Source organism: Mastigoproctus giganteus, chromosome 1 (genome assembly GCF_048544385.1).
Source record: "Mastigoproctus giganteus isolate SK-2022 chromosome 1, ASM4854438v1, whole genome shotgun sequence".
In the NCBI taxonomy this organism is placed as follows: domain Eukaryota; kingdom Metazoa; phylum Arthropoda; class Arachnida; order Uropygi; family Thelyphonidae; genus Mastigoproctus; species Mastigoproctus giganteus.
The window spans coordinates 214,891,454-214,915,219 of NC_143575.1; the positions used below are offsets into that span (position 1 = coordinate 214,891,454).

General features: G+C 36.5%; 1 protein-coding gene across 1 annotated transcript in view; it reads right to left on the reverse strand.

The window, feature by feature from the left end:
• lama (phospholipase B domain containing lamina ancestor) overlaps positions 1–23,766 on the reverse strand; it is an 83,945-nt gene that overhangs the window by 51,831 nt on the left and 8,348 nt on the right. The window contains exons 2-4 of the mRNA XM_090368708.1: positions 21,026–21,272; positions 20,697–20,791; positions 18,178–18,401 (exon numbers count right to left, since the gene is read on the reverse strand). Of these exons, the coding sequence (XP_090224834.1) occupies positions 18,178–18,401; positions 20,697–20,791; positions 21,026–21,272 (566 nt within the window). The remainder of the gene's footprint in view (positions 1–18,177; positions 18,402–20,696; positions 20,792–21,025; positions 21,273–23,766) is intronic.

The window sequence follows — 23,766 nt, forward strand, 5'->3', positions numbered from 1 at the left end:
TAACCTTGTGGTTTAACAAAAAAAAAAAAAAAAAAAAAAAAAATTCTATGATTCTCAGTTTAGCTGCTCAAGAACTAAATTTGAAGAAATTATAATAAATATAATATTCTCAATAGAGCTGATGAAGTTATTAAAAGTATTCAGAGAGGTTCATTTGTGACTGTACTTACTGATGATTCAAATCATGGCTACATAAAACTAATGTCTGCTCTAATAAAGTATATCATTTTAAATACTAATGAACTATCCAAATAATAATTGTGTTAAAATTCATATAAAACCAACTGAAATTTAAAAATTGGAAAGCATCAGCTGAAATCCACTCCAAAATTGCTCTGAAGACATCAAAAAATTGAGCTTAGAAAATTTTATTACTTGCACATCAGTTAATACACAAATACCAATTTTGATAGTCTACAACAAAAAAGATTAGTGCTAGTATTGGCAGCATGATGTCATACAACACCAGCCAAAAAAATTTATTCACTTCCTTTGCTGATTCCTGCCAATAATTTGTCAAAACCTTCCTAAAATTTATTTATATCAATTACCCACCTCCACAACACTAGACAAAAAAGTTTGTTCTGACACTTATGAATGCAAATTTCTATACATCTATTTGACAATAATCCTTTTTCAATTTATATTTATGTTCCCTTGTATGTTTATGTCATCTGAAAAATAATAAAGATACCATCAACCATTAACATTTAGTTTACGTAATCTTTTCAAAGCCTTATACATTTCAGTTGGGTCACCATGGAGATTGCAATTTACAGAACCCCAGTCTTGCTTGGTAAAAATATCCTTTTGTGCTCCTCAACTAATTTTGTTGCTCTTCTCTGCATCTTCTTCTGTATCAAAAGATCCATGTCCTCCCTAAAATGAGATTTCCAAACCAGTATGCAGTATTCCAGATGTGGCTTAGCCATTACCTTTATATAATAGGATAATCTGTTCTAATAAAGTATATCATTTTAAATACTAATGAACTATCCAAATAATAATTGTGTTAAAATTCATACAAAACCCTGTGAGCTGTTCCAGCAGTCTGCTTATATTGTTCAGAGAACTTCATGTTGAACTGTACAATTACCCCCAGGTCTTTTTCCTTATCATCCCAAGTTTGGTACCACCTAAACGGTATGTTATTCTAGGATTACTGCTACCCACATGCAGTACCATGCATTTATCAGTGTTAAACCTCAGTTGCTACTTTTCAGCCCATCTACTTAGTTTATCTAGGTTTCCTTGAAGTGGCATACCCTGATTACTGTCATTAACCACTGCCCATCTTTGTATCATCAAAAAATTCTTACCTACTTAGACATCAAACTTGAAGTATTTACATTGATATTATTAATAAATATTAAAAACAGTAACAGCTCAACACTGACCCCTGTGGTACTTCACTCATCAAACTGGTGCATGAAAAGCAGTGGCAATTTATAACCACTTTTGTCTCCTACCACTTAACCATCCTTTTATCCAACTTGCTCGTAATGCCAAAATGCTCCAATTTATACAAAAATCATACATGTGACAATATCATAGTAGTTAATCAATGGTCAGGCATAATCCACCATTAACAAATACATGCTGTGATTGCCTTATGGCATCACTCCTATCAATTCTGGTTGGCATTCGTGGTGAACAGACATATCTTGGTGGTGCTCTTCATAGTAATTACAAAGAATTATAGATTAGAGGCGATTAGTGGAGTAGAGTAGAATTACACAGTTTTGAATATTACTTTGAAATAATTTATTTAGTATATTGTAGTTTATTCTGATATAAGTTTGTTTTTCCTGTAATAGCTTGATTTTTATAATATTATAAATATATTGTTTTGAATGTTACTTTCATTGATTTTTAGTATATTTTACAATGGTTATTACAAGATCTGCCTTGAACACTTCATCAGAGGGTATCATGCCTCATATAGAAATAGCCGATGGCAATTGCTGGGTGAGTCGTGATTTCATCCTTTGCAGAACCTGTGGCATATTCCAAGGCTGACCAAGTGGACAATCATAGCTCACCTGGCAATCATTTTCTTTGTCACTGTTGTACAGAATATACTGATCTTAAGATAAAATTTGGTACATTGTTGGAACAATGAGCCACTGAAAAAATGGGTGCTTGCTCTTGAGAATAATGTAACTGGGAGCTCATCAAGTACTCAAGACTCTAGTAATCCACCAAGTGATGTAGTACTTAAGTACTCAAGACTCTAGTAATCTACCAAGTGATGTAGTACTCAAGACTCTAGTAATCTACCAAGTGACTCCTGATTCAGGCCCCAGAACAGAATAACAAAGTGCAAACTACTCTGGTTCAAAAGGACTTAGTTCTATTAGGAGACTCCATTCTCAGCAAAATGGGAAATATTTTTTGTAATAAGGATAGATGGACTAGAACCAGGTTATGTCTGCCAAGGAGCAACAATTAATGATATCACCAACAGACTCAGATTTTAAGGGGGGTAAAGAGAATATTATTATTCACGTGGGGACTAATAATATTAAGCACACATGACTTGTTAAGACAAATATAGGACCATGCCAAAGAAATTCTGCGAGTTAGGGCACAATGTCTATGTGTCTACAGTTCTGCCAGACACGATAGGAGGGATTATAGGCTAAAAGCCTTGTGGATTAACTCAAGACTTGAACCCCGCAAAGCTTTTGAGGGCAAATTTTTTTTTATCAGCTTGGCCCGCACCTGTGGGTAGAAGGAATCTGTTTTGTAGAGACAGGATACATTTGAACAAAGATGGTGGAAGGGTTTATGCCAGTATTATTGAGGATACCTTAAAGGTTCAGGGACACTGCTAGTTTGGGGCACAGGGTAAATATAGTTACGTGCTTATCTGATAATATTGGTCAAAGTAACGCTTGCCAAAACCTCAAGAGTTCTTGTTTATTACCGCAACAGAACATATTAGCAAGATTTTCTGAGGGCAGAAACGTTTAAAATGAGGATAGATAATGCCAGGGAAGCGAGTTTAAATAACTTTAAGGGGCATGTCAGGGTAGTTAACTGGGGCAAGTCAGGGTAGTCAGACACGTCATCAATAAAATTAGTTCAAACTGCTGGTTAGGACAAGTAATGCTGACATAATAGGGCTTACGGAAATGTGGTTCCACTTGGAGGTAGGGAATGATGAGTTTCAGTACAGTATGTATAATGTACTTAGGAAAGATAGAGCAGATAGAATGGGTGGTGGAGTCATGCTTCTTGTCAAAAGCAGCCTGAATGCAATGAAAACTTTCCCAGATTCAGACATTTCGCATGCTAGTATAGAATCTGAATGGTGTGGGATAGTTGGAAGCAAAAGGTATGAGAGTGGGATAAATCTACAGGCCAGGTGATTGTGAAGATTATGATGAGAGCCTCTACGTGCAAATGAAATGGGCAAGTAGAGTGAATGTTTTATTATGAGTTGCCTTTAATTGATTGGAGCAAATGCGAAGGAAACTCTACATCAGGGACAAAATTTTTAAATCAACTAGATGATTTTCATTTGTACCAACATGTTAGGGAAAGTACTAGGGAAAAGAATATTCCAGATCTCATCTTCTGGTGATGATGACGTCTCTAGAATATTCAACCAGATAACATAGGGTTGACAGTAAAGGAACCAGTAGCAGGAAGTGATCACAAAGTTCTACGGTAGATGTTGAAGAGAGAGGTAGCAGTAGTTAAAGGCAAAGAAATGGGTTATAATATCAGAAAAGAAAATTACGATGCCTTAAGGTGCTACATGGCCTCTATTAACTGGGTAGAAATCGCACAGAGAGTGAATACAATTGAATTATGGTATACTTTTAAAACATTAATCACAGAAGGCTTGAATGAGTATATACCATTAAAAAAATAGTCAATGAGGAGGATTCCAAGTTAGCACTAACATTAATACAGGCATATGAGGCAAGAAAGCAAGTTCATTGGCAAAAAAAAAAAAAAAAAAAACTTCCCATTTCACCCATCCGTTCACTCCAAAAGTCTGTCTAGTTCAGCCTTAAATTTATTTAAGCTGTCAACTTCCACAATGACAGATGGAAGCTTGTTCTAGCAATCAACCACTTGCTGGCTAAAAGCAAATTTCAGCAGTTGCAGAACCTGAGCAAGAGGGAGAATCCCATCAGCTTGCTCAAACCATTCAAGGCCTTATACACCTCAATCACATCACTATGCAGGTGCCTCATCACCAGACTCTGCAATTTGCAGAACTTAAGACTTTCTTGATAACAGCAACCCTTTGTTCCACACACTAATCTCATTGCCCTTCTCTGTACTCGTTCCAGCAGCAATACATCTTTCCTAAAATGAGGCCTCCAGACATGTATGCAGTACTCAGGGTGTGGCCTGACCATTACCTTATACAAGGGGATAATCACTCCTTATTCCTGCTAGCAAAATTACTATATATCATTGACAAGACCCCATGAGCTAATCATGCAGCCTTTTTGCACTGCTCGGAAAACTTCATATCTAACTGCACAATTACTCCCAAGTCTTTTTCATTCTCCACTAGCCTGAGTGTAGTACCACACAGTTCTTTGCATATGTCAATGTTAAACTTCAGTTGCCACCTCTCAGCCCATCTGCTCACCTTTTACAGATCCTCTTGCAGTAGCATTCTGTCCTTACAGTCATTAACAACCCTACAAACCTTCATATTGTCTGCAAACTTGGACATTAAGCCTGATATACCTTTATCAATATCATTGATGAAATAGCAATGGGACCCCTGGGGAACAACACTAATAACATTAGTCCACGAAGAGCAGTGTCCATTGATTATCACTCTCTATCTTTAGAATTAATAAAGGCACATGATGCAAGCTTATATAGCATCAGCCAAAAAAAAACCTAATTTCACCCATCCACGCCAAATGTTTGTTTAGTTCTGCCTTGAATCTATTTAAGCTATCAACTTCTACAGCAACAGATGGAAGTTTGTTCCAGCAATCAACCACACGTTGGCTAAACGCAAACTTCTGCACATTTATCCTACAACTGCCTTACCTCAATTTGAATTTATGCCCTCCAAGGCTATTATTCTGAGCAAGGAGAAGAATTGCATCAGCATTGAGCACGTTCAAACCATTCAAGGCTTTATACACCTCAATCAGATCACCTTGCAGGTACCTAGTCTCCAGACACTGTAATTTGCAAAACTTAAGAGCAACCCTTTGTTCCTTTCACTAATCTTGTTGCCCTTCTCTGTACTCGTTCCAGTACCTCTACCTCCTTCCTAAAATGAGGGCTCCAGACCTGTATACAATATTCAAGGTGTGGTCTAACCATTGCCTTATACAAGGGGATAATCACTTCCTTATCCCTGCTAGAAAAATTCCTGTATATCATTGACAAGACACCATGAGCTACACTTGCAGACCGTCTGCACTGCTCGGAAAAAATCTGCCTGCACAATTACCCCCAGGTCCTTTTCATTCTCCGCCACTGTCAGTGTAGTACCACACAGGTGATACGTTACTCTGGGGTTACTGCTTCCCATATGCAGTACTTTACATTTGTCAATGTTAAACTTCAGTTGCCACCTCTCAGCCCATCTGCTCAACTTTCCTAGACCATGTTGCAGCAGTGTACTGTCATTAGTGTCATTAACAACCCTGCCAACCTTCATACATCTGCAAACTTGGACATTAAGCCTGATATACCATCATCAATATCATTAATAAATACAAAAAACAACAATGTACCCAACACTGAACCCTGAGGGACTCCACTAATAACAATTGTCCACAAAGAGCAGTGTCCATTGATTACCACTCTGTCTTCTCCTACTCAACCATCCCTTTATCCATTGCAGCAATTTGCCTCCAATGCCACACTGCTCCAATTTGTGCAGCAGTATTCCATGTGCAACAGTATCAAAAGCCTTTCTAAGATCCAAATATATGATATCAAAGTTATTCCCTTTAACCAGTGCCTCCATTAATTTTCCTGGAACAGAAGTTAAACTAACAGGTCTACAATTAATTGTGTCACCCTTTGATCCTCCTTTGTGAATTGGGGTCACATTTATACATCTCCAGTCCATGGGTACCTCCTCTGAGTCCAAGGAAGCTCTCATAATTATGGCTAAGGGTTTGCTTACTTCCTTTGCTGCCTCCTTTAATATAACTGGATCAGTCCCATCAATCCCAGGTGCCTTTCTTATGTTTATTTTCAACAATTTCTCCTCCACTTTGCTCTCAGTTATTACAAAATCATCTAGTTCACTGCCAGAGTTTAATTCACCTCTGGCATTCCCCTCCCTGAATAACTCCTCGTGTGTGAATGTAGATGCAAAATACTCTTGTGTACCAGTGGACCAATTTGATTCATCCCTTCCTTCTAGAGTTTACATAAGTAAAGAATTCTTTGCTGTTTTTCTTTGCATCCTTTGCCAAAGATTTCTCGTAATCTGCCTTTGCCTGCATAACCACCGTTGTGACTTGATTAAAGTCTTCTGTCTTCTCCCACTCAACCATCCCTTTATCCAAAGCAGCAACTTGCCCTTAATTCCATACTGCTCCAACTTGTACAGTAGTCTTCCATGTGCAACAGTATCAAAATCTTTCCTAAAATCCAAGTATATGATATCAAAATTATTTTTTGCATCCAGTTCCTTTGTGATCAAATCATAGTTTCCAATCAAACTGGTCAAACAAGACTTCCCCTTAACAAACCCATGTTGTGTCTGAACTGTAACTGCAGTCTTGACTAGATGATCCTGCAATGCTTTTTTAACCAGTGACTCCATTATTTTCCCCAGAGCAGAAGTTAAATTAATATTCCTGTAATTACTCATGTCACCTTTCGATCCCCCTTTCTGAAGTGGAGATACATTTGCATATCTCTTGTCTATGAGGACTTCCCTTAGTCCAAGGTTACCCTCATAACCATGGCTAAGTGCCTGCTTACTTCCTTTGCTGCCTCCTTAATATAACTGGATAGATCCCATCCACTCTAGGTGCCTTCCTTATGTTTAAGTTTAACTTCAACAATTTCTCCTCTACTTTGCTCTCAGTTAATACAAAATTCTTTAGCTCCCTATTACAGTTTGATAAACTTCTGGCATTCTTCTCCCTTAATAACTGCTCATGTGTGAAGTAGATGCAAAATACGCATTCAGTTTGTCAGCTATCTCAGTAGGATCATCAACAATCAAACAATGGATATCAAGTGGACCAATCTGATTCATCCCCTTCCTTCTAGGGCTCACATAAGTAAAGAAGTCTTTACTGTTGTTTTTTTTTTTGTATCCTTTGCAAGAGATTTCTCATAATCTACCTTTGCTTGCCTAACCTCCTTTGTGACTTGTCAGACTATCTTATATCTACCATAGTCATCTGTGTCTCCTGATAATTTATATGCATCCCATGCATTTTTCTTCTCTGCCACGAGTCTCATCAGTTCATCTGACATCCATTTAGGCCTAAACCCTGAACAGTATTTCTTAGTTGGTATGAAAAGCCTAGTAGCTTCCAAGGTTAATTCCTTGAATGCATCCCATTTAGAATTTGCTGTTGGCAACATCATCAGTTGGTCCCACTGTATAGAATTTAAAAACTGTCTGAGACCACTGTAGTGACCTTTATGCAAGCAAAAGCCCTTCCCTTTACCTCTGATGGTCAATACATCTTTGAGTAAATCCCACATCAGTACACTGTAATCACTGCTGCCTAGTGGTTCCTTTATCTGCAGATCCTTAATGCATGAATAATCACTGCTGATAATCAGATCAAGAGTATTACTCCCTCTAGTTGCCTCTTGAACATGCTGCTGCAGAAAACAATCATCCAATAAATTCACAAAAGTCTTACCGGTGTGCGAGTGACCAACACAAAAGTTCCAGTCTATATCTGGGAAGTTAAAATCCCCCATTATAAGACAATCTGACTTACTGCCCCACTATTTCTCTGTACAGTTGTTCATTGTACTCATCAGAGTCATTAGTCCTATAACACACTCCTACTCTCAATTTTGCTTTCCCAGTGCTTATGTCACACCAAACTGACTCAACACTGCACTGTCCATCCATGCCAACTGAATGCACTTCCTTAGATTTTATGTGTTTCTACAATAACAGCATGTCCCCTCCTTCCCTTCTATCCTTCCTGTACACATTGTACTTCCCAAATTCCAATTCTGCATTTCTTATATTTGTGTGACACCACGGCTCTGATATCCCAACAATATCTGCCTTTGATGTCTTGACCAGCACCTCAAATTTATTTACTATACTCCTAGCACTGGTGTACATGCAAGTATAAATGCACCTGTTCTTACTCTTAGTTACCTGAACACAGCCCATGTATTTACTTGTTCCACGATTACTCTCAGCAGTCCTTGAAATCCCTAACACCTCGCTTTCCAGGCTGCTGTTCATTCCAATAGAAGCAGTGCAAGAATCACTTTCACTTCTGCCTAAAGCTACTATTAATCTATTAGTCTGTGAATCCCCCCCCCCAAGCTAGCAGTTTTCCAACCCACCTAACACTGCCTCGATAGCATCAGCAAATATTGCCAATGCTAATAAGTTGGATGAATAATGAAGTTGCTAGATTACCTGAGCAGAAAAAGACAGCATGGAAAAGTTACACAGCGATAAAAAGTACTGAAGCATATAGCAGCTACAAAGTGATCTGAAATAGTGCCACAGAAAAGGTTATGCTGGCAAAAGCAGATTATGAGAAATTGATGGCAAAGAGAGCAAAAAAGTGGGGGAAAGGAATTCTTCATATATATAAATTCAAAGAAGAGAAGGACAAACCAGATTGGACCCTTATGTAATGGACATGGGACATTAGGTACCCAAGCTGATATTGCAGATGAACTCAACAGTTACTTTGCATCGATATTTACAGAAGAAAAACCCTTTATGTCAATGAGAAATTGTGGCAGTGAAGTTTAAAAATATGTGATTAATGATACTGAAATTTCACATTATTATTTAAATGAAAAAACTTTTTATCCTACAGGACAGTAAGGTTCCTGGGGTTGATGGCATATATCCTATAATCTTAAGGGAGGCAGCAAGTGAGTGCATTTAACCATTAAGGCTAATTATGAGAGCATCGCTGCACTCAGGAGTGATTCTGTTGAATTGGAAAAGTGCCAATGTATCTCCAATACATAAGGGTGGTTCTAAGAGTGAAGTGGGAAATTAGCAACTGGTCAGTCTAACTTCAGTAGTAGGGAAAATAATGGAGGCAATGATCAAGGGTGGAATTCAGGATCATTTAGATAGAACTGGTATTCTGAAGGATACTCACATGGTTTTGTAAAGGGAAAATCAAGTTTAACATATCTGGTTGGCTATTTTGACAGTCACTCATGAGCTAGATTTAGGGAATAATTTCAACATTGTTTATTTGGATTTCAGCAAAGCATTTGACTCAGTCCCACATGAGCGGTTACTTTATAAGCTGGAACAGGTTGGAATCACAGATAAAATCCTTAGCTGGATAGCAGGATGGCTTCAGGGCAGGAAGCAGAGGGTTGTGATAAATGGTTATTCCTCAGATTGGGTTGATGTAAGAAATGGAGTTCCCGAAGGATCAGTATCAGGACCACTGTTGTTTTTGATTTTCATAAATGACATCAATGAAGGGAAAGAGGGCATGATGTCTAAATTTGCAGATGACGTAAAGATTAGTAGAGTAGTTGATGATCACCACCAAGCAGAGCTTCTTCAGAGTGACCTAGATAAACTTCAGGGATAGTCAGAAAAATGGCAGCTATGTTTTAATCCAGCAAAGTGTAAGTTATTACACCTGGAGAACAGTAACCCAAAAATAACTTATACACTTAGTGGAGTTGAACTGAAGCTGGTAGTGAAGGAAAGGGACGTGGATGTTATGATATGGCCACACATGAAGTTCTCCAAGCATTGTAGACAGGTTGCAAGGAAGGCCCATGGTGTCCTAGCGATGATTTACCGAACATTTGCTAGTAGAGATAAGGACATCATAATTGCATTATATAAGGCTATTGTTAGACCGCACTTGGTATACTGTGTTCAAGAGTGGAGACCGCACCAAAAAAAGACACCGAGCTTCTTGAAAGGGTCCAGAGACGGGTAACTCGCCTGGTGAGATTGGCAAAAGGGCGTCCATATAAGGAAAGTCTTTGAATATGTGGGTTATAGAGCTTGGAAACTAGGTACCTTAGAGGAGACTTGATTGAGGTTTTTAAGGCTCTAAGAGGCATAAGTAAATTGAATGAGAACAAAATTTTCACAGTTATAAATGATTCTAGATCTAGGGGCCATAATTTCAAGTTATGGGTGGTGGGGGGGAAATAAAATAAAATCTGGCTAAAATAAAACTTATTCCAGCAAGTTTTATTTTAGCCAGTGAGTTATAAATTACTGGAATAAGTTACCTACATGGGCGGTAGAGGCTGACAGTTTGGGGAAATTCAAAGGTCAGCTGGATAGTTACCTATGGGAGGAGGGAAATGCATAGGTTGTTTGCTTCCTTTTCCTTTATTACAGTAGACTTTCAGAATAATGGCACCTTTGAGGATTCAAGATGCTGTTATTTCAATTTTTCCATTATCTAGAAAGTTTTGTTTGAAATATATTTAATACAGAAATAATCAGGCTAATTAAGAAATAGAGAGATTAAAAATGCAATTTTATTAACTACACATAAAAAACAAACATGTTAGCAATCCAATGTTATATTCTGCTATTAATATACTTCTACTTACTTTGTTCTATTTTCTATTATTATATCAAGTTTATCACTAAGCTTAAATGTTATTCTTCTTTTCTTTTCTGAATGAGATTTATTAACATTAGGAGTCATAGTGAGGGGTTTTTAGTTTAAAATAAACGTAAAACAGCATATAATCCATGATATCAGTACAGAATTTGTTATTTGGGGTGCAGTTATTTTGACTGTCTCTGTAATTATTTATTTTTTTAAATTGTCTTTTTTTTTCTTTTTTTTCTGGTGCAGCATAAGCCATAGCTAATACTAATACCATCAAGATGATCTTGCATTTCTTCTTAACTATTTAAGCCATTATTTTCTTCAGAGGCCAAACTTACACATCTGTAGTTACCCACTTAATCCTTTGAACAACTCTTGTGAATAGGAGATACCCTGCACATCCCCAATCTGTAAGGACTTCTCCTGAATCTAAGGATGATGGTCTCATTATTATGGATAAAAGTTTAACTACCTATTTTACAGGTTCTTTTAATATAATTGGATAGATTCCATCAGTCCCACGTGTGGCAGTTTCACTTTTAGGTGTGGCAGTTTTAAAAGATCTTTAACAATCTTTAAAAGATCATCAATAGTTATGCCATTTATATCCAGTAAATCAATATGATTTGGCTCTTTCTTTCTAGTGTTTAACATACCTAAAGACTTACTGGCCACTTTTCTTTATATTCTGAGCCAAAAACTTCTTACAATCTGCCTTAGCTTGCCTAACCTCCTGTGCAACTTGACTACAGACTAGTTTATATTTGGTATTAGTATCAGCCAGATCAACCAATTTCACTCCCTCCTTGTGTAGGTATCTATACAGCTGACCTTTGTAATCTCCCGAAGCTGTCAGCCTCAACCTACCATGGTGGCAGCTTATTCCATTAATCAACAACTCGCTAGCTAAAAGAAAACTTCCTGCAGTCTAGTCTAAACTTCTTCCTCTGTAATTTGCATTTATGGCCCCTAGTTCTGGAATCATTTATTAGGTCTCCTCTAAAGTGCCAAGTTACCAAGCTCTGTAGTCCACATATTTGAAGTTTTTCTCGATATGGGTGCCCTTTTGCAAATCTAACTAGGCATGTTGCCATCTTTGGACCCTTTCATGAAGTTCACTTGAACACAGGATTCCAAATGTAGTCTTATGATTTCCTTAGAAGTGGGATTATAATCTTTCTTTCTCTAAAAGCAAATGTCCAGCATATCATGGATAGGACACCGTGGGCCCTCTTAGCCACCTACTTGCATTGTCTGACCATGTCATAACTCCAAATCCCTTTCTTCCTTTATTGTCTTTTAATTCAACCCCACCATAGGTTATTTTGGGGTTGCTATTCCCCAAATTTAAGACCTAGCATTTTGCTGTCTTGCATTTTACTTACTATAAAGACTGTTATCCCCTGACAATTTATAATTATTCCATGCCTTTTCCTTCTATGCTACTAACTCAACAGTTTATCTGACACCTATTTTGGTCTAAACCATGAACAACATCTGTTGGTAAAAAAATGCTTAGTGGCCACCATGATGACCCCTCTGAACACTTCCCATTTGGCATTTACACTTTTTAGCGACGTTACTTGGTCCTACTGAAAAGAGTTTAAAAAATGCCTGAATGCATTATAATCACCTTTGTGGCAACACAATCCCTTCCCTTTAAATAAATCCCACACCAATACACTGATAACTGCCACCTAAAGGATTGTTAACATAGACTGAATCACTTCTGATAATAAGATCAGGAATACTGCTTTCTCTTGTAGCCTCTTTAACATCTTGGTGTAAAAAAACAGCCATCCAACAGAAAAAAAGTGTAGCTTTTGTGAACTAGTGGACTTGATGCTTTGTCACGTGACTGCCCTTATCCGGGCGAAAGGTGGGTCTACCCATTACTAGGTAGTTATCCCATGATTTCTGTCCACTCGGTGTAAAACAGTATCTATTTTTAAAATCCTAATGACATGTATCACTGATAAACAAACTAACCACAGCAATAAGAAATAAATAAACTGAGCAAGTCTGGGATTGAAAAAACAACTATAATATATTAGGTGACTATGGTATTCTACCAGGCTGAAGCCTACCTAGTGAGATATCTGGCTTACTGGTGAGCTAGCACACCAGTAAGCCAGATTTTAGTGCATTCGCCAATTGGACGTCCTTCTGTGGTCTTCTGCTTAGATTACAGGCAACATTTGTGCCATTAGAGTGGAGTTCTACAGAGTACTTCCCATGGTATGGGTAGATATTTTTATTCTTCTATTCTTTCAAATTTTACTCCATTAATTTCAGTTGTTAATTAATTCCTTTATTTTTCAGATTTATTATTTGAACTCAGGCAACAGTGGTTTTCTGGAAAACAAAAAAAATACTTGCTATAGTTTTTGCAAATACGTTCATGTAGAAATAAATGTTGAAGTTAATCTAAAGTTATTTGTTTATTTCGAGGATAGCCTGTAAAAAATAATGTTAAAAGGTCTCTATTCGTACACCATGGAAAATCTCCATAGTCAGAAGTGTCTGCTCATTTAGCCTGAATTTGCCGTTAAATATACTACTTAAAAGAAAAATAAGTGCCCAGAGGATGGTGGTGGTTGAAATCAAATACACAGGTCATTATCTATGTTGAAAAATGATAAATTGTTAAATACACTCGACAACTGGATTTCAGTAAAGGAGACAAATAGTGACAAACTTGTTTTTAAGTTGGGTCATCGACTGTATACGTCATATTTTGGAAAAGGAAATAATTTATTGTTACTGTACTGTACAATAAAATGCTTCTTCATGACTATATTACTTTTCTCTCGACATACAATACACTTGTAGAATACTATGTAAATAAGCTGTAGTACAGAAATGCAATATTTTTATTTTTTCCTACATTCATAAACGATTATAATATGACTACCCGAAACCTAGAAAACTTCAAGATTTGGAAAGATCAGGTCTCGATAGATGAAGACCATGATGAAGGCCAATTGTATCAGCCCTTAAATATTACTGGTATTATCTTTTTGTCACAAAACTTCAAACAAGATTTTAACTCCCTGCACATAAAATTTTACAAGGCATTTTTTAGCATTTATGTATAATTTTGAAGTTTACTAGTATGCTTGAATAGGATTCCAATTTTCTTATGTAGAAAAATTTAAGCAGCAAATGAAATATCATCAATAATTCCATTATGAATTTAAAAATATGCCATACTACATAAAGAGAAAAAAATATTTTAGATACAATGGACTACAGAAATTCATATAAACATTCTCAAGAATAGGCACAAAAGGCAATTATATAAAACAAATTTGAAGCTAATTCGCTTTATTCCAACTTTTTTAATAAAAATTATCGACCCTGTCAAGAGCCTTGAAATGTCAAAGTAACATTATTTAGAAAATTCTCTATCTAAACATAAAATAAAAGTGGCATGGTAAATAAATTTTAATCCCAGCTTTACGAGTAAGTTATGAAGACACTTCTAAGAAACAAAATGGGTCATGAAGACGTAATCAAGCCCACCTCGGATTCATCTCGTCAGAGCATAACATATGTCTAGCGCCCCTTGCAACTATGTACAGCAGTACAGCCAGGGGCAACTCGTTGGTAGGTACTGCGGAACTGTAGCACCCCAGCTTTTTAAATCTAAATATATGAGGGGGTAGCAAAAAAGTTTGTACCCTTACCTAGAAATAACAGCCCTAGAAAGGTGAAACTTCACAGGAACTTTAATCCTTTTCTATGTACTGTCCATGTACAGTAACACATTTCTCCCGTCTATGGATCAGTTGTTTAATGTATTGATCATAGAAGTCCGCACATTTTGCCTGAAACCACAATTCCACTTCATTGATGATGACTTAAGGAATTAATCGTGGAAGCTACTAAAAGTTTCATACCGATTAAGAAATATTGTTCAAGGTTTAGGCCTAAATGGTTATCAAATGAACTAATGAGACTCGTGACAGAGAAGAAAAATGCATGGGATGCATATAAATTATCAGGTGATGCAGAAGCCTGTGGCAGATATAAGCTAGTCTGTAATCAGGTCACAAAGGAGGTTCGGCAGGCGAAGGCGGATTACGAGAAATCTTTGGCAAAAGATGCTAAGAAAAACAGCAAGGATTTCTTTACTTATATAAACTCTAAAAGGAAGGGGATGAATCTGATTGGTCCACTTGACATCGATGGTTCGACTGTTGATGATCCTGCTCAGATAGCAAACAAACTGAATGAGTATTTTGCATCTACATTCACACGTGAGGAATTATTACAGTTTGAAAATGGAAGAAGGTTATCAAATTGTAGCAGTGTGCTTAATGATTTTGTAATAACTGAGAGCAAAGTGGAGGAGAAATTGCTGAAGTTAAACATAAGAAAGGCACCTGGGGTGGATGGGATCTATCCAGTTATTTTAAAGGAGGCGGCAAAGCAACTAAGCAAACCCTTAGCCATAATTATGAGAGCATCCTTGGACTCAGGGGAGGTTCCCACGGACTGGAGATGTGCAAATGTATCCCCAATTCACAAAGGTGGATCGAAGGGTGACACGAGTAATTACAGACCAGTTAGTTTAACTTCTGTTCCGGGTAAAATAATGGAGTCACTGGTTAAAGATGCATTGCAGGATCATCTAGACAAGACTGCAGCAATAATTCAGACACAGCATGGGTTTGTTAAGGGAAAGTCTCGTCTGACAAATTTGATTGGTTATTATGATGTGGTCACAAAGGAACTGGATGCAAAAAATAATTTTGATATCATATACTTGGATTTCAGGAAAGCTTTTGACACTGTTGCGCATGGAAGACTACTGTACAAATTGGAGCAGAATGGTATTAAGGGTAAGTTGCTACAATGGATAAAAGGATGGTTAAGTGGGAGAAGACAGAGGGTGGTAATCAATGGGTGCTGCTCTTCGTGGACTAATGTTATTAGTGGAGTCCCACAGGGTTCGGTGTTGGGTCCACTGTTGTTTTGTGTATTTATCAATGATATTGATGAAGGTATATCAGGCTTGATGTCGAAGTTTGCAGATGACACAAAGGTTGGCAGGGTTGTTAATGACAGTAATGGCAGTGTGCTACTGCAACAGGATCTAGATAATTTGAGCAGATGGGCTAAGAAATGGCAACTGAAGTTTAACCTTGACAAATGCAAAGTACTGCATATGGGTAGAAGTAACCCAAGAGAAACGTACCAACTATGTGGTACTACACTTAAGGTGGTAGAAAATGAAAAATACCTGGGAGTAATTGTGCAGTCAGATATGAAGTTTTCTGAGCAATGCAGACAGGCTGCTAGGGCAGGTCATGGGGTTTTGTCAATGATATATAGGAATTTTGCTAGCAGGGAAAAGGAGGTGATTGTCCCTCTGTATAAGGCAATGGTCAGGCCACGCCTTGAGTACTGCGTACAGGTCTGGAGGCCTCATTTTAGGAAGGATGTAGATTTGCTTGAGCGTGTACAGAGAAGAGCAACACGATTGGTGAGGGGAATGAAGGGATCCTCTTACCAAGAGAGGCTTAAGTTCTGCAAATTGCAGTGGCTGGAGCCTAGGCACCTGCGCGGTGATCTGATTGAGGTCTATAAGGCCTTGAATGGGTTGAGCATGCTGAATTCTGATGGGATCCTTCCACTTGTTCAGATTACGAACCTACGGGGACATAAGTTCAAATTAAGAAAGGACAGATGTAGAATAGATGTGCGGAAATTTGCCTTTAGCCAGCGGGTGGTTAATTGTTGGAACAAACTTCCATCTGCCGTTGTGGAAGTTGATAGGTTAAATAAATTTAAGGAGGAACTGGACAGGCATTTGGAGGGAATGGTGTGATTTTTTTTTTTTGGCTGATGCTGCATAAGCTCATACACTTGCTTTCTTGCATCACGTGCCACTACTACTACTACTACTACTTCCTGAGAAGAATCAAAGTAGCATCCACACAATGGTTTCTTCATTCCTTGAAACAAGAAGAAGTCTGATGGTGCTAGGTCAGGAGAATAGGGTGGGTGCTGCAGTAGTATAAAGCTGCACTGGGCAACAAAGTTGGTTTTGGCAACAGTCACGTCAGCCAGTGCACTGTCTGACAGAAGATGGACACCTTTGGTTAACATTCCATGCCTTTTTGCCTTCAAAGCATTGCGTAACTTTTTCAAAAGATTTCTGTAGTATTCTCCAGTAAGTGTGGAACTTAGGACAAAACACAGACAACATCACCTTCTTCACAGATGGAGTGGTTTTTGCCTTTTTGGGAAGTTGGGGAGGAGGTGTACTTCCACTGCTTTGACATGTCTTTAGTCTCTGGATCATACTGGCACACCCAGCATTCGTTATTTGTCACCAACCGATCAAAAAAAAGTTCTCAACATCCACATTACACAAATCCAACAGTTGGTGATAACACTGCATTCGACGTTGCTTCAGCAAAGGCATCAGCAATCTTGGAACCCATCGTGTGGAGACCTTAGATATGTGCAGATGGTTATGTAAAATGCTGTGGGCAGACCCATAACTAATTCCCACTGCATTTGCAATGAAATGAATTGTTACACATCTGTCACTCAGCACCATCTGCTCAACCTTTGCAACCATCTTGCTGTCTGTGTTCCTGCACTAGGTCAGCCAAACACAGCTGCAAGTGATGAGGCTTTCCACTACTTTAGGCACTCCTTCAACCTGGTCCAACCAAGAATCCAGGCCACAATTCACAAAAATAGAGGCAAGAATTTGTTTTTAATCATACCACATATAGGCCATTCCTAATAACAGAAACAGGGAGAGATTCACCCTTCCAAAGGCTGACCTTAGTTCCAAACAATACATTCTCCAGAAACTTTACCAGTACTATGGTCTCCTAGCAGCATCAGCATATGCAGCAGCTTACAGAAAACCTACAGAAATTCAAGTCTAATGTAAACAAGTATTTTCTGCCTTCTCAACCTTCAACCTGCATGGTACTAAGTACTATAGGTTCTAAAATATTTTGTGTTTGGGGTGTTCATCAAAAAAAAAAAAAAAAAAGAAAGAAAAGCAGGAATCACTGGCCTCTATAGTAACATTCACCCAATAACTAGCCAGCTCTCCTCTGACCTATAATCTTCACACTCCCGAAGTGTGAATTTTCCAACCACAACCACTGACAAAATTCTCCAGAGAGAGATATCATATAGTAACTAGTGTATATTTCTTTACCATTCAATCCACTTATATTCTTCTACTCTGCAAATATATTTTCAGCCATTAAACATATTTTTATTTCATTCCATATAGAATGACATGTCTACTAATAGTCTATTGTATTTAAATATTAATATATTTTTTAATATTAATTATATTTTTTCACTATCAGCCTAATATAAGTTTTTCAAGAGAGCAAAATTAGCAATAATGATATGATTTAAAAACTTATGCTCATTTTCAGCATTATCTTCATACCTGGATGAGAAGTAGCATGGACATGTATGCTATATTTCTTTAAAATTCTCAACATTGAATTATAAGAATTCCAGGTATCATGAGCTGAGTACAGATCTTCGTTATTAGGCAATACTTTTATTAAAGCTGAACAGGAACCTGCACCTAATACTTTTCGACGTTTTGATTCTGTTTTGTTTAAAGCAGCTTCTAAATCTTCAAGGTCTCCAAATATATTCAAGAACCTATTTCAAAAAGTAATTAATATTTAAACAAAGCTTCCTTGTATTATTAAAACATAATTAGCATAACAATTTTTTCTCAAATTGATATATATTCTAATTCAATGATGTTCACTACAGAAAACTGAAATCTTTCACTACAGAAAACTTTATAAAAAAAAAACATCAGTGGCTCTGCACTTTTTGCAAGTGGCAGCCTCCTCTATAAAAATAATTACAAAGGAGAACAAAGCCTTTTAAATGTTCCTGAAAGCAGTCTACATATTCAATATTGTACATTTTCCTGTTATCAATGGCTTAATTGCAATGTTCCTGATGTAACAATTTGCTGTTTTCTGCTGGAAAATGCCATAATCTTAGAAGAAAGAGCTGCTCCAGTTCAAGAGCAACAATTCAGGCGGTTCACAGTCATTAGATATATTGTTGTATCCCAGTCATTAGATATATTGTTGTATCCCAGTCATTAGATATATTGTTGTATCCATGTCACTGGTTGTTGGGATTTCCAGCAAAATATACCAAAGATAGCATGATTTTCCAGATTACCAAACCTTTTTCCAGTTGTGGATGGTCCACCTAACATAACATTCCTGACAATGTAGATCATTGTTTCCTGTGATAACAAATCAGAGAGGACTATTTTTTTTGTAGGCATCTGCTCAGATGCCTACAAAATGTTTTCCCACATCTATGATGTGCTGGCAACACTGACACACACACACGCACAGTGGTACCCCTTTCAAAGTACATAAAATTATGGTTCTTATTCAAGAATGCATTTTAGTCTCAGTTGTTGAAGCACCAACAAATCCAATAACAGAAACAAACAACAACAACTTGCCCATGACTGCTGTTTGCACTCCAATGACAGGTGTCATAGTAGTAATACAGAGTTTATAATCAACCGACTGCTGCTAAATAAAATATTACAAAATTTGTGAAATTAATAACTTTAAAAAATAAAAATACATAATGGGAGAATAGCTATAGATTAATTTTGTAAAGACCTAGGATGGATATTATGCTGAAAATATTATTGCATGATAGTTCGATGCAGGACAATTCATTGTATGTGAAAATTTGGTGAAAGACAATTGGTGGCTATGACAATTTGGTGTATGACAATTCAGTGTATCACATACAGAGTTCATAAATTAACAAAGTCAATGAAACAAAAGGTTTAGGAAACATGAGAAATTTTGGCAACTTAGAAAGAAGGAATGCAGAAATTTTGAAAAAAAGCATGTGTGTACCCCCTGTACACACAAAAGATGTTTTATGTGAAAACATATTTGACGAAAATCAGAACCGTTTTAAAACTGAACAGCTGGAAACAACTGAAGTTCTAGCTGTTCAATTTCAGGAAGTAGCTCGTGCCAGCTACTTCCTAAATGACGTCTCGCATACTTCCTAAATGTCGTCTTGCATTTTCATTACCAATCAGTTTTACTTCAGTCCGAAATATTTCGCATGAATGATGCAATGTTTTATGCTCACACCCACTACTTACTCTACTGAATCAACATTAGTGATTGAGTTAGTGTCATTGGCATCATTTTGGAAATGGCCCAAATGACATCACTTCCTTCTTGCATTTTCGCTACAAATCGGTTTTACTTCAGTCTGAAATAATGATGTAACATTTTATGCTCGCACCCACTATTTACTCCAGCGAATCAACGTTAGTGACTGCATTAGCGACATTTAGGAAGAGACGTAATTTGTATCATTTCTGTTTCACATTTTCTTGAAACAGAAGATAAGTGGTCTCAAACTCAAATTGCATGCGGGCCGAATGCACAATCTGAAAGCAGTTGACGGGCCGGAATTTTTTTTTAACAAAATGAGAGTGAATATAAGCACCATATTTACAACGAATACATAATTGAAATGTATTCGCGGGTTGTGTAAAATTGCTTCGGGGGCTGGATGCGGCCCGGCAGTTTGAGACCACTGACAAAGATCATTTCCTAATTAGATATCGATCAGTGCGTATCAGCAGGTGTGTATTTTACATAGAAAAGATTTGACTTACTACGTATACCTCTACATTTTATGTAGAAAAGTGTGCGGAGGGCGAGCAAAGTGAGCAGGGGCAAAGCCCCCTAGTAAGCATTATTAATCTTTAGCTCAAAATATCATTTTTAGTAATCCATTTTAAAAATGGTTAGAAAGAAATTAACTAAACATCCATCAACTTTGTTTTTATTGTTTATGATGAGATATTTTAAACTTCTTCCTAAATAGTAAAGCAATTACTTTAATTTTTAATAAAAATCATTACAGAAATGTACTTACAACAATCCAAATACATTTAGCCTTGTATTTGGTCTTTTTGAAATATTCTTAAATCCATCTTCCAATCCACTTAATTGTTCCAAAGTAAGAGCCACCTACCACAAATATTTATTTTTTTTATTTAAATGTTAATGCATATTGGGATTTATTAAAGCCAGCCTCCTATCCTAGTAGATAAAATCTGGTTATGCTTTCAGATTTTATCTTCTAGTTTTCTTTTAATTATGTTTTTGTTATAAAAATAATATCAATTTAATTAACTGTATTATAGCTTAATGTAAGATATTTAATCTCAAAGAAGAATATTTAATTCAAATCCTTAAACTTACATGATGCCAATAAGAAGAAACCTTTCTAAGCTTGGCAATTTGGGAAATCATAAAATCCAAATTAATGGTGAGAAACTTCTTCAGACGTTGACAGTATGCTTTCTCTCCTTTACAGTAACCTCTGGCTTGATTATTCCAACTCTTTTGAATAAGATCAGCAGTTAAGTACCCTTCTACTAAACCTGCAGCATACACTTGAACTGAATCTTGATAACTTTCATTTGTCCACACTTCTAAAAAAGACCACCTTAACAAAAAAAAAAAAAAAAGTCATTTGTTGGTTAGTGAATCTCAACCGTTATCTTATTAACCTAATAAAAAATCCATAAAATAGATTTTTAGTGTAAAAGGTACCATTGGCAATAATAAAGATATTGAAACACACAAAAAAAAAGCCTGTTCTATATATAATATAATGATATATTACTGTTTTTATGCTCTATTTTTATCAATGAGCAATAACTAATTTTTTTCAGTATAAGAATATTATATAATTAAGCAATGAGATTTTATTAAAATAAACTGAAAGAAGCTAAATGCTTCTTTCAGAGGGTAATAAAATAAACTAATCATATAAAAATTAAATTTTATTATTAAAATCTGTTTCTCCCATAGCATTTTCCAACCTAAAAGTGTTCATCCGCAATATATTTTCATCCTAATTTTAATGTTTTTAAAATTGCTTTCCTTGATTAAACATGCTAATGTGGAATAATGGTCTGGATGTATAATGTACTTATTCTATCAAAATTTGCATAAATTTAATATTATATAAAATTTATTGTGACCATCTGATATTTGTCAAAATTTTACAAATTATTAATTATCTGTTTTATGATCTTCATTTTCATGGCATAGGATGATTCTTCTTATTGTTTAATATGATATCTTCAGCATCTATGACATTACCATTACAAAACTTTCAGTAATATTTTAAATTCAAACCAATGGTAGTTTTTAATGGCACTACCAAGCCCCATTTTCCTTAATAATCTTCCAGAGTGAACTGTCAGGATAAATATGGTCTTCATAGGGGCTAATGTAATAGGGCTTCCAACTTCTATAATTCAGAGAAAACTTTGTTCAGATATTCTCTAACAAATAATGCATGATAAGAAATAGTTCCACCATGCCAGAACCAATAATCCTCATTTATACCAAGAGTCACGTGTTTGAGTACAAATCAGAGACTTGATATTAACAAATGATTATAATACTGTAATCAAAGAAAGAGATCCAATAAGGCTTACTTATAATTCAAGGCAAAATCAAGGTATGTTGAATATTCAGGTTCATATTGAGTATTGTGTTCAGGTTCATAATAGTTTGGTTTTATTTTAGAAATAAACACTGCTTAAGTTAAAAATCCAATAAATGATGCATTTTCCACTAAAATATAACTTTATCATGCTTCATTATGGTATCGAATGACCTTAACATAATGCCTGTTGTCTGAAATGTAAAATCACTTACATCAATATCTACTACCTCAAACATTCTGCTACCATCCTTATCAGTGATAGTAGAATGTTTTATATTTCTTTTCATTTTTGTTCTTGGTATTTAAAGTTCTCAGGATTCTTTCTTTTAAATGATTCTTTCTTTTGTACTTGGAAATCCAATCATAAAGCTTCTGAAGCCTATGCTAAACACATTTATGTCTGTATTCTTCTGTAAACAGCTCTAGCAGTTCTAAGGTACTCCCAGTAATACATCCAAAAGTGTGTTATATGAAGAACATGTTGCCAACTTGATATTCCCATCACAATGAGGTGACTATGCTATCGATATGGTTACCATATTCAGTCTTGCCTCCTCAGTATGTAGTGATACTGGACCTTTCCACCAAGTGGTTTTCTTTCTGGAAGTTGACTGCAGACTTCGGTTAGTTTTAACTCAGCATATCCTTCTGATGAAAGTGTGCTGCCAACTGATGGAAGGTAAACTGTTCATCTGTTAGTTTTGATAGAGGGTATTAAGTGCACAAGGCCTCCGTAGCCGAGTAGTCAGGAGCGGGAGTGCAGTAGCACACGCTCTTTGAGTAGACCGGGGTTCAAGCCCCTGACTGCTGAATACGGTCGATCTGCCAACCTGCACTGGACCAGTGTGGCAGATTATGGTCCATTTCCCTCAGCATGAATTGTTGAGGAGGCTTCCATCCCGCAGTGGGTTGATAATGGCTGCACTTTACCTTTTTTATTAAGTGCACAAATTTCTGATAGTAACATCTTGAAATTTTGGAAAATATCTCTTTTCCCTCTCATATGATAATTCTGATTACTTTACTATGTACCACCATCAAAACTTAGTGTTTATTTCCTAAGAGGGAAAAACATACTATAAATATAAAAAAAGATAATGTTAAAATTAATACAAAATTAATGTATTGGTTTTATGACTTAATGCATTTTTATATAAAATTTATATTTTTGATCCCTAAGGATTATCATGAACATTCTTCCAGTTATGAAAGCTAAGGCCACCACCATAAGTCTAAAACACTGACAAAAAAGATATTTAGATCACTCGTGAATCAAATGTGTCAAATTTCAGCTAAGTCAATAATTCTATGGCAAGCCAAAACCTCTGCTTGCACCTACACACACAGTTGGCTGTGAGTAATCCTGGTATCTATGTGCAGAATATAAAATATTATATATGCTTAGTAGATGAGAAGTGACTGTGGTCTGAAGTGTTACATGAACACCTCACAGAAATGACTGAGGTGGTAGATGGTTCTC